Raw genomic sequence first — 14691 nt, 5'->3', positions numbered from 1 at the left:
CCAATGTGCCCCAGGGGCCGGCCTGTGTCTGCTTCCAAGGAGAGGCCTTTGAGAGCACTCTCCACCCCCCGCGGGACTGAGCCCCCCACGAGGGTGACCCTCCAGAGCCTCCCCAGCCTCGGAGGGACTTGGAGAAGAACTCTCTAGAACTAACTTACAGTGAGCTAAGCGATTGAGTGTGTGGGCGGATACGGGCGCTACTGGTTATGGCGGCCTACCCTGGCCCATCCAGGCTAATCCAACACCTTTCCGCAAACAGAAACGCAGCACGGCCTTGGAGCTAAGCTCACACATTCACCCACCGCAGCTGGCCTCTCACATCCTGTCACCTTCACAGCTTGCTGAGGAAACACGCCCAGCTTTCTGGACAATTAGCAAGAGGTCAGACGCATTCTCTCCGCGTTCTGTCACAGAAGCCCGACCCCATCGCTGCCGGCTGGGGAATGCTTCGTGACCAGGAGGGGTTTCTAGCCGCAGCAAAGAGCCCGGGTCTGATTTGCTGGACACGATCTCTGCCATCCAGAAGCTTACATTCCAATCGAGTTCATCTTTCTTCTTAAAGAAATGATGACACACACACACACACACACACACACACACACACACACAAGGCGAGTGATGCTTATTGCTGCTTATTCAGGCCAGGTGCAGTCCTTTCCCCAAAGCAGCAGCCTGGGGGGGCGGGGGGGGGGGGCGCATCCTTTTAATGACTCCTCGGCCAGATCCATCCGCCAGAGATGCCTACGTCACTCAAGGCAGTTAAACACTTAGGGACCAGCACTCAGTGCCGCCAGTACCCGAGGGTAGAAAACCCGATTCTCAGATTCTCTTCCCACCAAAGTGATGTAAATCTCACCTGCCAGCAAGAGGGGGTGCCCGCTGGGGGACATTTGTAAATGAATACTCAACATTTTCAAATAAAGGTTTATTTTAGTGTCTTCTGCTGGCTAAGACACTGCACCCCCAGTTCACAGTATCAGTGACCCCTCCATCAAGACTGGCCTTTTTCTGAACCATTACTAAAAAGGAAGCTGGGAGCCCAGCCGGCGTGGCTGACTGGTTGAGCATCAACCTCTGAACCAGGAGGTCAGGGTTCGATTCCCCGTCAGGGCGATTCCCGGGCTGTGGGCTCCATCCCCAGTAGGAAGCATGTAGAAGGCAGCCGGCAGATGATTCTCTCTTGTCACGGATGCTTCTATCTCTCTCTCTCCTATCCCTTCCTCTCTAAAATGAATAAAAATGTATTTTAAAAAAAGGAAGCTGGGAGACGGATGACTCTCTCCAGCAACTGTGTTTTAATCCCACTGTCAAACCAGCTGTGCCCCAAGGCAGACAGAAGTCACCTGCAGGCCACACAGCAAGTGAGCAGTGGTCACGTGACTCGGACTCAGGTGGCTCTCCAGAATCGGGAGCCCCGCGCAACCCACCTGCACTGCAGCTGGCTCCCGGGCAACGCCGGGAAGCCGGGTCCTCAAAGGGGTGGCAGAGGCCACGCCGGCTTCCTCCTCCTCTAGACAAACTGCGCACAGAACAAACGCCGCAAGAGAAATCTGATGGTGACACCGTGGAGACAGGAATTCCAGGCTTTTCAGAGTCGAACTGAAGTTGTGCCTGCTGCAACCTAAGCCACCCTCCTTTCGTGAATCTAAGCCTGAGCTGAAGAACCGCTCTGTTCCGGGCCAGACTGGAAGGAAAAAAGGACGCCGGACAATTGGCCTTCACTGTGAACTAACACACGGCTGACCGCTAACCTCCACGACACACAGAGGGCAACGATGCAGGTCGGCCCGTAAGCAGAGAGGAGCAGGACTTCTCAGGAGCACGCATGTCCCATCACAGTGTGACGCAGCCGCTTGCCCCCTCACCCCCACCCTCACCCGCACACACAGACCCTCCAACTCCCTCTCATCTGCGGACCTGCCCTGCTTGTGTGAGAACAACATTAGTTTTTCACAGAATCACACTCTTCCCGCACAGGTTTTCCCGCAGGCCTGCCCCGGCCGCTAGGCTCTGCGGACGCTGCACACCCCGCAGATGTGAGGACGGACGAGGACCCGGAACCCATACGCACGTCACTGCCGTCTGCCAGGTCCTCTGGGGGCCATGGCAGTGTGTTGGAGAGCCGCCCCACAAACCCGGAGACCTTCCGGGTGCTGGGGTCCTGAACGCTGCAGGGCTAGGCATACCGCTACATCACACACATGCACAGTCATCCGCCGGCAGCAGCTCAGGAGGCGACTTGTTATCTTAAAAAGTTACTTGGCTTCCAAACCTCACGTGTCCCACAGCCCTGACAGCCCAGCCCTCCCTGTCTGCGCCTGCTGCCTGCACCTGGGTCACTGCCTCCGGAGAGCCTAGAGCCCCGCCCTAACCAGGGAGGCTGGCTGGGGGAGGGGCTCTACCTCACGATCCAGCCGCTTGTTAATCACAGGCACACTTCTTGCTCAACTTCATCCAAAAGCATCCCCTAAGGGAACGCCCTGACTCCACGCCGTGTGTCCAGCCTGCACCCCCGCGGGGCCAGGCACTCCCGCAGCTGCTCTGCGGCCCGGCTGAAATGAGTTCTCGCCGCCTCTGAATTCCTCCAAGGCTTGCGCGTTGCATGTATCCGTCCCTGAGCACTTACTGACTTGGTTTACAGGTTCCGTGTGAGTGTGAGGAGAGATGGGTCTCATGCTATCCATGAGTCCCTAGAAGTCAGAGGCAACGTCCTTTCTGTCTAGTCCCCTCAATGCCCAGGCACAGGGCTGCGAAGATAATGTCCACATCTATAGAATGAAGGTTTGGACGAGTAACGAGTGTATGGCCCTGCTCTCTGGGAAGACGGTCTAACAGACACACCTCTCTTGCTGTGGTGGCCACAAAACCGTAATAATGGTCAAGTCACAAGAGTGTGCACCCTGATTGTCTCACTAATCAGGTGCACGATTTATTCTAAACCCGCTCTCCACCTCCGTTTCTGTAGCTCCCGAATGAGAAACCCCGTTTTGTAGGGTTATAGTAGGGATGGAATGAGACAATGCACTTCCACACACTTTAAAAAGTCTAGTTAACTAACCACATAAGTAGAAGGCAAGGAGACAGCAAAGCAGAAGGCCAACCTGTGGGGTCGCTACACACGAGGACAGTGCCTGCAGAAGAGCATCCGAGACGGGCGCTCACGGGGGGAGTGCCTGCGGATCCACAGCCCAGGTCCCGCCCGCTGCCTCGAACAGGCCCCCTGCCCTCTGTCTCGCTCTCCTCGCTCCGTAAACGGGGATCTTAATCTTAATGCCGCAGGCACCACGTGACTCACAGGTACAGGCGCGCGTGCACACGGTAAGCACGCCATACATGTCAGCTGCCATCACAACTGTGATCGGCGTTACCATTTGATTGTTGGCATTGCCATCTTTCATATCCTGACATAGAGCAGGCATTCAGAAATGTTTCTAGAAATAATCGGACATGAGAAAGTTACCGAGTTCCCTCCTCTTCCCCACGCGGACAGTGCTGTTGTCCAGAACACAGTGGCCAGTATGTGTGGTCACCTTGTTCCTACCAACTCACGTGCTGGGACAGCAGGGCGGCCCGGACACAGGAGTCCACGCCCAACGCCCACCACACAAGACAGACCTCAGGACCAGCAGCGTCCAGGTGACACAATGACAGAACTTTTCTGTCTTGTAATGTTTTATTTGGCTGAAAGGGTGAGGTTCGCAGCTTAACACTGCTTTCCTGCTGAAATGCCGAAGATACTCAAGACAGATTTTTAAAGCAAATGTCTGCATAATGGAGGCTCCAGCTGGGCTGAGCACACGCGTCTGTGTCAAAGCGACGTCTCACCCTGAGCGCAGCCCGCAAGCACCCAGTGCCGGCCGGGCTGTGCCCAGAGCAGCCCTCGAGCACCCAGTGCCGGCCGGCCAGGCTGTGCCCAGAGCAGGAGGTGGAGGGACGCTGCCTGCCTTCCTATGCGGGCCCAGCCTCTCTCCCAGCAGCACCTGGGCCCTCCTGGGCGGCCCAGCCAAGTCACAGGCCTGCTCTGCTCTGCTGAGGAGTGCAGGGCGGCTCGCACACTCACTGGCCCGGAATCCTGGGCCAACAGACTCCGAGAAGGGCTTCCAGCTCTGGAGCAGGGAAGCTGCTCAGGAAAGCGAGGGCAGGGATGGCACGAAGTGCTCCACCCCTTCCTCAAACTCGGAACCGGCCGTGAGCTGCACATAGAGGACAGAGGTCAAATCTCAGAAACCGCAAGCCGGGGTCACCGGTGCTCACATGACTCAGGACCTCACAGTTGTTTTGTGTGTGTTTTTTTAAATATTTTTAAATCCTCACCTGAAGATAAGCTTTTACTGATTTTAGAGAGAGAAGAAGGAAGAGAGAAACATCACCTCCCATATGCGCCCCAATTGGGGCTTGAACCTGCAACCTTTGGGTGTACGGGACGATGGTGAACCCACTGAGCCCCGGCCAGGGCAGGGCCTCCCAGTGTTTTAGAGCAAGAGCCAAGCTTGCAGGAGCTCAGCTCCTCCCGTTCCCTCTGCAAAGCACCTGGGAAAGACCCACCAAGGGCGCTCTTGCCTCGGAGGAAGGCGGGCTCCCGCGATGCCCTTAGGGTCTGACCTAGAGGAGAGGTGCTGCAAAGCCAGATGCAGCGAGAGCCAGGCTGGGCCTCCATGCGTTAAAGGGCTCAGTACCTGCCCGGCTGTGAAAACCAAGCTCCCATTCAGAGAGGTGACCACCCACCCCGCCTTGGACCATTTGGGCTTCAAGGAAGGCAGGACGCACCACCCCTGCTGGGAGCTCCCCACACAGCAAGCCCAGGTGGCTCACACCCCAGCGTTCAGCCAGGAAGAGGTGCCCGCACAGCCGCAGGGCAGTGGGCGTGGGGGGGGGGGTACTCGCTCTCCTCTGGACACCAGGTGAGCTAGAGAGAAGCCCTGATGGCCTGAGACTGCCCACTGCCCACCGGTGAGGTGCCCAGGGAGCAGGGTGAGAGGCCCCCTCCAGTGAGGGAGAGCGCCCTGCGCCTCCAGCCGGGGGACACAGGACTCCTGAAAGCCAGCGATCTTCACTCAGTGGCACCAGCCGTGCCCCTCAACGTTAGGGACTCTCTCGAGCTGCGGTTGGTCCTCTCCACAGCCCCTACCTCCACAGACCCCGGGAGAGTCTGGCGGGCGCTGGCTGAGCCAGAGGGGAACCAACTTGGTGGAGTGTGTGCCCCATCTTGAGCCCCGAGACCAGCCAGGGGAGCGGCCGGGAGGGTGTCTGGATGCTGAGAGCAGGACCCAGGCTGCAGAGGCGGGGCCTCCCCTCCACTCACCAGGAGAGCTTGAACCCTTTCATTGGCACCGTCACGCCAGCCCGCCGGCCCTGGCCTCAGCATCCCTGGTGCAGGGCCGGGGGTCCCAGGACATGTCTGAAAAGACGACGAAGTGCCCGAAGAACAGCATCCCAGGTAACATGGCTCAAGCGCAGAAAGAAGGACCAGAGAGCGCGCGGCAGCCAGGGAACTGCTGCGGCTTCCCTTCCTCCGCTTCCCGGAACCGGCTCCGCGGCCAAGGGCGGCTGCTTAAATCCAGCGGGGCTGCGGCTGCCCGTCCGTCCTCCGAGCTGCCGCCGCCACTGCCGCCTCTGAGGAGGATGGGGAGGCTGGCAGGGCTGCGATCGGTCTGGGCGTTGCTGTCCACAGGCGGCTGGCCGGCCCACCCAGCCGCCCTCACCTCACGCCAGCTCACCCCGCGGGGAGAGCCTGAGGCGAGCCCTGAGCGAGAGCAGAAGCCTGGGCGAAGCTGCACCTCTCTTCCCCCTGCGGCTCCCGCAGCTCCATGTAATCTCCTAATCAATGCAGCGCCCAAGCGGCACTGCCAGCCACTTCCGCCCACTTAAAGACACAGCACACGCTTTGTCCCAGGACGGACCCAGAGTCCGGGAGAGGGTGGGTGGGCAATGCGGGGCCTGGGAGGAAGGAGAGGGGCAGCACTCTCTGAAGAGGGGCACTTCCATGGGCATCACGGAGGGCAGGGGGGGCCGGAGGGGGCCTCGGCCCAGGCCCTCAGTAAACCTGGGGAAACCCAGGCTGAGCCCACCAGAAGGCTGCTGGTGAGTGTCTGGGGGTCAGAGGCAGGCGAGCAGCACAGACCACCTTAAGCAGAACCCGCACCCTTTCCCAGCAAGGCGGGGCCAGCGCCACTGCAGCTGAGCTGTTCACAGCTCTCCAGGCAGCTCTCCTCCTACCAGAGATCACCTTCCCACTTCTGAGGTGTGTGGTGAGGCAGCAACTTATGGAGGCAGAACAGTGCCCCCTCCCAGTCACCTGAGGCCAGGGGTCCTTTTAAGGTGGCCACCCAGCCTCGGGGAGGGTTTAAACAGCTCATCACCCTGCAGGGCTCCAGAAGACCCAGGCCAGGCAGCATCAGTGAGGAGTGAGGGGTGAGGCGGCACTGGAACTGCAAAGTCAACTCAAACCTACAACGGCAGCGTGGGAAAGGGCAAGGATCCCCTAACGCGCCCCAGGCTGGGCCAGGGTGGGGTTCCAGCCCCACGTCTCCACTGATTGCTTTTGTCTCCCTCCCTAGATGACTGCCTATCTGGGGCAGTAATGCGGATGGGTGAGGAGGAACAAAGAGGAGATTAGTGATGAAATAGTGACCTTCAACTGAACCACATGAGCCTTTGCCCTGCAACTCGCCCCAAAGCAGCCTACGGACGGCACATGCTGTGTGCACGGCACCTACACGGGACCCTCGACAGGAACACTCGCAAGAAAACCTGGAGCAAATCCCAGCTGGTAGCACTCATTGCACCTGTCCCTCCTCGTTTATTACCTGCCTCCCCTTTCAGATGGCAGGGCTGCGGGTCTCGCTCCGCTCCGTCTCCCTGCTTGCATACCGCAGGGGTACTACAGCAAGCGCTAATTGAAGTGACCTTATTCAAACCTAATTAAAACCCTGCAGTCTCTCTCCAGTGTTCAGATGGTCCAGCAGAAATACTCTTTAAGGTATCCTGAGCTTCCAGAGATGCAGCCCAAAGCAGCCCTGGGCAATGGAATTTCCCTCCATCCACAGCCCCCGTGTCAGAAATCAGTGAATTACTTCTAAGACTTCTAACACATCTGCGGGTATGTGTTTAACACTCTTTGCGCCTGTGTCCAGGCCCTGCTTTCAGCACAGGTATAGTAAAGATGCAATAGATACCAGAAGTGCGTGGAGTTCTCCTTTATGACCTAGATAAGCCACTCACCTGGCCGCCCAGGTCATGTGACCCAACCCCTAGAGCAGGGATGGGGATTGTCCGACCTATGGGGGCCATATAAGGCCATGAAATCCTTTGGTCTGGCCCTGCCAAGGCATTAGGGTGAGTTAAATGTTTGACCAAATATAACAGGCTACATTTTTAAAAAATATACTTGTATTGATTTCAGAGAGGAAGGGGGAGGGCGAGAGAGATAGAAACACCAATGATGAGCGAGAATCATCAATTGGCCGCCTCCTGCCCTCCCCACACTGGGGACCGAGCCCGCAACCCAAGCATGTGCCTGAACCAGGACTCGAACAGGGACCTCCTGGTTTATAGGCCGACGCTCAACCACTGAGCCACACCAGCCCGGGCAGCAGGCTAATTTTTAAGTTGATAATTTTGTATGGCCCACAAATGATGTTATAAATATCCAAACAGTCCAGGGCAGAAAAAAGGCTCCCACCCCTGCCCCAGAGGAATGTCACGTGGGGTACAAGTGGGTGAGGACATTCTCATCCTGCCCCCCAACTGCTCTGGGCACAGGCAACGCCCAGACCCTGGACCAGCGCTCCCCGCGTGTCCCATTAGAAACACAGGCCTGCAGACGTTAAACGCTTAGCTTTTGCTCTACCTGTTTCAGTAAAAGGAAAGTCTCCTTTGCAACTATTTAGTAGGAATTTGTTGGGAGCATATCATGTCAGGCATCATGCTAAGTACTTTACATGCATCATCTCATTCAAGCCACACCTCCAAATTATGAAGTGGTGACTATCCTTATTCACCAGGAAATGCAGCTGAAAACTAAAGAGTGTGGGGTCTTTTTTAAAAATATATTTTTCATTGACTTTTTTTCTCTTTTGAGAGCGAGAGAAACAAACACCAATGTGTGGAACCCACAACCTGCGCATGCGCCCTGACCGGGAAGCGAACCTCATCTAATCTAGTCTTTGGTGCAAGGGATGACACTCAACCAGTTGAGCCATGCCAGCCAGGGCAAGAGCATGGTGTCGTGATTTGCCTAACGCCAAATGCCAGCAGGCTGCAAGCTCGGGACTGAGCGCTTCACCATATGTGTGCCGACAAAGACGCTTCTCTACCGGACACGCCGAGTGGTGAGGGCCCCTGCTCCCGGACCAAAGAAGCCAGGCAACAGGTGGGAAAGAGACTGCGGCGAGCAGCTGCCTCTCATTCCTGAGGAGTGGCTGGCGTGTGAGTGAGGTGGGAGGTGAGGGACGTGAAAGGGAAAGAAAAGGAAGAGCTGAGCTGGTGGGGAGACACTCATCCACCTTGCATCCCACTTGCTCTTGATTCTGAATCCAGGGCTTTCATGGGACCCTAGAACCTGGCTCCGTCTCTGTGGTCCATAAAGAAAAACTCAATACAGCCCCAGCTGGTTTGGCTCAGTGGATAGAGCGTCGGTCTAGGGACTGAAGGGTCCCGGGTTCGATTCTGGTCAAGGGCACATGCCCGGGTTGCAGGCTCGATCCCCAGTAGGGGGCGTGCAGGAGGCAGCTGATCAATGATTCTCTCTCATCACTGATGTTTCTATTTCTCCTTCTCCCTTCTTCTCTGAAATCAATAAAAAAAATTTTTTTAAAGAAAGAAAAACTTAATACAACCCCAACGTAGCGTTAAAGAGCATAGGACCACTGTCCTTCCCTGGAGTGATAAGGAGTGAGACCAAGGAAATGAAGAAACCGTCCTCATTTGATGTATCTTCCCTCTTGCATTTTCCCATGGAGGGCAGTCTGGTTGTGTGGTTTACAAGTTCCGCGGTAGGTAAGCCTGGGTCCTGACTAATTCCAGGTTGCCCAGGGCGGGTGCAGGTGAATGGTCAGGCAGGTGTGCCAGTCCTGTTTCTGCCGGGCTCCTGGATATTCATACGCTAGGAAGAGTGAGACGTTTTAGAAATAAGTTAAATTCTGAAGTCTTCCATTTCTGGCAATACGGCAGGTTAGACATCCTGATGGACCTTCCTGCTACAAACAACTAGAAATGCTGGATCAGATGAGCCATTTAGAAAGAAAAATAATCTTTTAGAATGCTTGATGAGCTATCAAAATATTACCTAACTAAGAAACAGTCAGAGGACACAGGTTTAGTGAGGACGGAACCCCAGAAAGTCAAGGAGAAGCCGCGTGGGTGGGCTTCCCAGAGGCGTTTGCTGAAGTTGGGACCCTGGGCTTTGCTTCTCACGCCTCACGAGCCCAGGACGACGGTGTGAGAGGAGGTCTCCATAGCAGGCCCATGCTGGCCACCCCCCCAGAATAAACACGAAGAAACGCCCATCGTGCCGAGGACCTCGGAGGAATCTGCCTGTCCTGGCCTTGGCAGCGATGACGAACCACCGAGGAAAGACTACCTTCCCCACCAGGTTGTAATGACAGAGAGGTCCTCACCCAGAGCTCCTGCCTGACTGTTTACCCAACAACTCACAAAAAGCAGCGTGCGGCAGGAGAGGCCTGAGAGAAAGGCCGCCTGACCATCATAACTGACGGTGAAGGGAGAGGAGAAGGCTTTTCTGGGAGAAAACGCTTGTAACATATACGGGTCCCAACAACGCGTAAACACAATGAATAAGTAGAAAGGCAGTATTTATGAAGATACATTTCATTTTCAAAACGGAGCTATCAGCTGTTAAAGTGTGTATACATTCTGGGGGACACACTGTGTGTAACTGAAAAAGGAACTGTTCACAAAATGTATTTTAAAATTCTAAAAATCAAGAAAAAAATTAGAAAAACAGACACGTGATTAGTAAGCACTTTCAGGACAGAAGACGATCAATAAGGATATAAAAAGGTGCCTGGCCTCACGAGCACTCGGGCCACGGCACACCTAAATCCCAGTGGGAAGCCATCGCACGCCCGTCTCCCGGTGGAAAACCAGCCTACAGAACCAGGGTTGGGAAGGAGCTAGGAAGAGCATGCCGGTTCAGCTGCCTAGGAGAACTACTGACCATGTAGGAGTGTGAAAGCTGCATCCCCGGACACCGAACGGGCTTCCCCCACCGACGGCAACCCGGTGACGATGCACGCGATGTGATCCGCCTGCAGAACCCGGACCGGGAGGGATGGACCGGACAGACAGGTGGTTGTGTCCATACCAGTACAGCAGCCCCTTGCTCACAGTTTCACTTTCTGTGGTTTCAGTTACCCTTGGTCAACGGGGGTCGAAGAAAATTAAATGGAAAATTCCAGAACTAAACAATTCATACGTTCAAACGGCATGCGATGCTGAGTGATGAAATCTCGTCACAGCCCGCTCTAATCCTCCCGGGACATGACTCATGCTTTGTCCAGCAGATCCACACTGTGGGGCCACCCACCCACGGGCCACTTGGTGTCACATGCCCGCCACAGCTGCGCAGTCTTGTGTTCAGGTCACCCTTATTTGACTTAATAATGGCCCCAAACGCAAGAGTAACGATGCTGTCACCCGGATGTACCAGCGAGAAGCTGTAAAATGGAAATGTGTATTCAAAGGAAAAACATGGCATATATAGAGTTCAGCACTGATCAGGGTGTGGGGCATCCCTGGGGTGCCGACCCATGGAGAAGGGGAGACTACTGCATCCTGGACCCATCAAATGCAAAACCACGGGGCGACAAACTCAACATGCAGAAAGGTGGTCACCTCTGGAGGGTGGGGGCCAGGGGGGTCGGCAGCACAGGGAGGATGGCCACCATGCTTGTTTCTCCTGTCAGCATGCTTTACGCGTATTTAGTATTTTGTACATGATCACGTATCGATGCTGCACGCAGCAGAAACCATTTTAAAATAAGCGCAGGAACTGGGACACCCTGGCTTCACCCTCCCCTGGGTGTTGTGAGCAGCCCCATGGAGGCGGGGTGGTGGTGTGGACAGATAAACTATGACCAAGTTTTGTATTATCTGCATTTTCAAAAATCTGAGCTCACAGAATTGGCCTCCCCAGGCTCATGGAAACTCAAATGCTTGTTGTGTTTACATGGGCTGACTAACACCAGTTTGCTCTGCAGGGTTCCAAGCTTCTGGTTACAATGGTTTCTCCCGAACTTCACTGGGTTTGAATGAAAGTCGGAAAAAGTTCCTTTTCAACTTCAACTGCTTTGACCTCCTGGTCTCAGGGTCGGTCGGTCTCACCCACCTGGTGCGATTCCTTCCCTAATCCAACAAAACACGCCTTAGCCTCACCCCGAGGCAGGGACTAGACGGCCAGAGGTCTTCAGCCAGGGCAGTCGCTGGGTCCTGGGCAGACACCCACGCCCGCGGAGGGGAGCCTGAGAGCGGTGCACCCCGGGGAGAGCCAGCCCTCCGACTCCCACCTGCCCACCGTGCTCCTCCCACCACCAGAGGCCAAGCCTCCCTGTGACCTTGGGAAGTCACAGGGACACGCGGAGCAGAAGCAGAAATCAGGCTGATCCCCGAGGCCGGCTTCTGTCTCCAGTTCCTGGGCCCGCCTGCTCCCCTGCGCCCCGCTCAGGGCCGAGAGGCAGGGCCGGCAGAGCTGCAAACTGGGCCAGAGCCGCTGCAATCACGCTGGGAACCGAAGCCCAGGCTCGGCAGAGCGGCAGGCGCTGAGTGTTATATTTAAGGAGCATTTTGGAGGTCAGGAAGTGAGAGGAGCCGTGGGGGAGGGAGAGCCTCCTCTTTGTCCTCCAGCCAAAGCCCTCTTCCAAACTCCCCAGCGCAGTCAGGAGAGCCTGCGAGGGCGGCAGATGGCCATGGCCACAGCCTGGGCCAGCGCTCCTGGTCAGGGGCTCCCTCCGCCTCCCTGCCCCCTCCCCTGCGGCATCTCTCCACCCTCTGCCACTATTAGTCACTGGCTCTGGGGTGATCATGTGAGCTGCAGGCATTGGCCTTGCCTTCTGGTCTGTGCGTCTGTGTCAGCTCCCAGCTGGGGGCCCTCCTAGCCCCCCAAACCCCCTCTACCTTAGGGACCCCTGCACACCCCTGTCCTCCAGCTCCAAGGTCTGCTACTGGGAGGGGGGAGGGAGGGAGGAAGAGGGGAGGGAGGGGTAGGGCGGGGAAGGGCAGGCAGAGAGCACAGATCAGCAGAGGCTGACAGACTGTGTGGGAAGCAGGTGGGGTCTGTTCATCTCAAGAATGCTTCCTCCGCCTCTGTGCCCCGGGATTTACTTAGGGTGCTGGAGTTAAAGAAAAGGACAGACCGCCCCCATCCTTCTTTGCCCCTCCTTCACAATCTGCTAATCCGGAATGTTCTTCCAGCAACAACAGCATAGGAAGGTCAAAGCCAAGCTCCAGGAGGCTTCACCCCACCCCCGGCTACTTTACCAACACGGAACGGAGGCGGCCGGGCTCCCACAGACGCCGGCTGGGCACCCCGACTACAGAGTGGTCTCTACACTGTGCCACGTGCTTCTCACAGCACCAGCGAGGCAGCACGAACCCGCGTGTAACAGAGGAACTGGCCCACCCGCCAGGAACTGGCCGCGGAGATGAAGTGGAAGCTGGGGGAGAGGCCCAGCGGAGGGCTAGCCCTCGCCTGTGCCACGAAGCCCTCCCTCGCTCCTCGCTCCTCGCTCCGCTGCCTCCTGTCAGCCAGGCCCGAGGCACTGCCTCCCCCGCTCACCTCGCCTCCTGCAGAGCCCACTGAGCTCGCTCTGGCACCCCTTCTCCATGGAGACTTCTTGGCATGAAAAAGAACTGGTTTCCCTGCTGTTTGCAATGGGCACCCCAGAGACACCCTGCCTCCACCCTCCCTTCCCTTCACCCCCAAATCACTGCTGCCCCTTGCACAGCGCAGCCTGCTCCTGGCTGTTCCCCCGTCTCCTCCATCAGCTGTCGGGGTCACAGGGCACCGGCTGCTAGACGGAGGGTGGCCCTAGGAGGCCAGGAACGGGACGACCCCTCAGAGAACCCCGCCAGCAGGAGCGTGGACATGCCGAGGCCACGCCTGCTAATGACATGCAGATGGAAGAGGGGTGCGTTTCCACTGCCCCGCCGCTCCTCCTGCTTATCCCAGGAGGAAATCGGGTGGCGGGAGGTGCTGGGGACCCAGGCTCTCTCAGGGGGAGCACCGCACCACAGCCAGCTGCTGCGCCTCACTCCCCTCCACAAGGCGCCCGTGTTTCCCTCAGCTCAGTCACACAGAACAACGGCCGCGGACGCGCGGGTGAAGGAGCGGTGCCGCACTTAACCGTGCGCGTCTCCTGGCCAAGGACACGCAGGAATCCGTCCGGCAGAGAAACTGCCTGCGGACATGACGGGCTAGAAATTCGCGTTCCTAGCTGACAAGGCCGGACGTGGTCCCGGAGCCTGTGCTGCGGCTCCGCCGGGGACGCTGAAATCAGACTGGAGCTCAGGTCCCTACGGAACAGCTGTGTGCCCTCGAGCACGTCCCCTCACTCCCCCAAACCTCAGCTCCATCTGGGAAACGTGACAAGGACAGCAGCCTGAGCGTGTTCAGGGGTTAATGGCACAACACGGCGACGTCGCGGCGCGTCCTCCCAGCCATGAACCAGCATGGTGATTATCTCCACCGTGTCCACCCCTCAGGCTGCCAGCACAGCAGCCGCCACCCCAGGCGCCCTGCCTCTTCCTCCTTCACGGAGTAACATTTCCAACGTTCCTTTTTTGCTGGGGATGCTTCTGTAATTTTGCTTGGTAATATTTCTGTTAGAGGAATCATTTATTTATCCAACAATCTATCCTTATTGAGTGCCCGATATGTTCATGCCCCAAGCAAATCACGACATCTAACAATAAATGCAATGTCTGCCTGGCCTCCAGAAGCTGCCATCGGGTAAGGACGGTAGGACGCAGGCATTGGAGTGAACAACGTGAAGCGTTAAGGCAGGGGGTCTGAGTGCTCTGCTCTCCAAAAGGAGCATCGGTCCCTGATCATTGCCCCAATTTTTCAATCAACTAACGAGGAATGGTGACTATTCTCAGCTAACCTACACTAAGTCTGTCTGTGATAACTATTTTTGATTACTCTGGTCTTATAACACAGAAGAGTTAGCCAGAAAAAGGATCCAATATTTATTTACCATCCTTCATGGAGGCAAGAACATCCTATTTGCAAGACAGGTGTCAGCAGCAGCTGCTTCTGTCGCTGCCAATAGTACGGGGCGTGGAGGGAGCAGGCTGCATCCTGTCGGGCCGAGTCTGACGTTTCAGGGCCCACCCTCAGGGCCTTTTCTCATCAGCGCCTTAAGGTTGAAAAAAGGCTCAAAAGTATTCCGGCCCTTTTACCTGCTGTGTTCTCTCGACAGCACGGCCGCCATCATGGCCTGGCCTGGGCCTGCGTGCGCCTCGCTCAGGCACGGCGTCTCGCGGCCAGAGGTCCTCGGTAGGTGCTCCTCCGTACGAAGTCCCCGCCACCTGTGCTGATTCGGGGCAAAGTGCTGTGTGCACCGTGATGGAGCCTCTACCTGCATCTGTGAACAGCTAAGAACAATGAGGCCACCTGATACGTTTCAAAATCTAAATATATTGAATTTTTTAAATATATATATATTTTTATTG

General features: G+C 56.6%; 1 protein-coding gene across 12 annotated transcripts in view; it reads right to left on the bottom strand.

Moving 5' to 3' along the window:
- GRAMD1B (GRAM domain containing 1B) overlaps positions 1–14691 on the bottom strand; it is a 255635-nt gene that overhangs the window by 84467 nt on the left and 156477 nt on the right. Inside the window, exon 1 of one of the 12 annotated variants that reach the window (XM_080650484.1) lies at positions 5303–5847. The exons of the other annotated variants lie outside the window; for them this stretch is intronic. Within the exon in view, the coding sequence (XP_080506610.1) occupies positions 5303–5325 (23 nt within the window). The 5' untranslated portion in view covers positions 5326–5847. Of the gene's footprint in view, positions 1–5302; positions 5848–14691 lie in introns of those variants that run through there. 12 annotated transcript variants of the gene reach the window in all.

The sequence above is a fragment of the Plecotus auritus genome (assembly GCF_963455305.1).
Source record: "Plecotus auritus genome assembly, chromosome: 13".
NCBI classification, from domain to species: Eukaryota; Metazoa; Chordata; class Mammalia; order Chiroptera; family Vespertilionidae; genus Plecotus; species Plecotus auritus.
The sequence above is the reverse complement of the archived record's forward strand: the minus strand, read 5'-3'. Positions and strand labels throughout refer to the sequence as shown.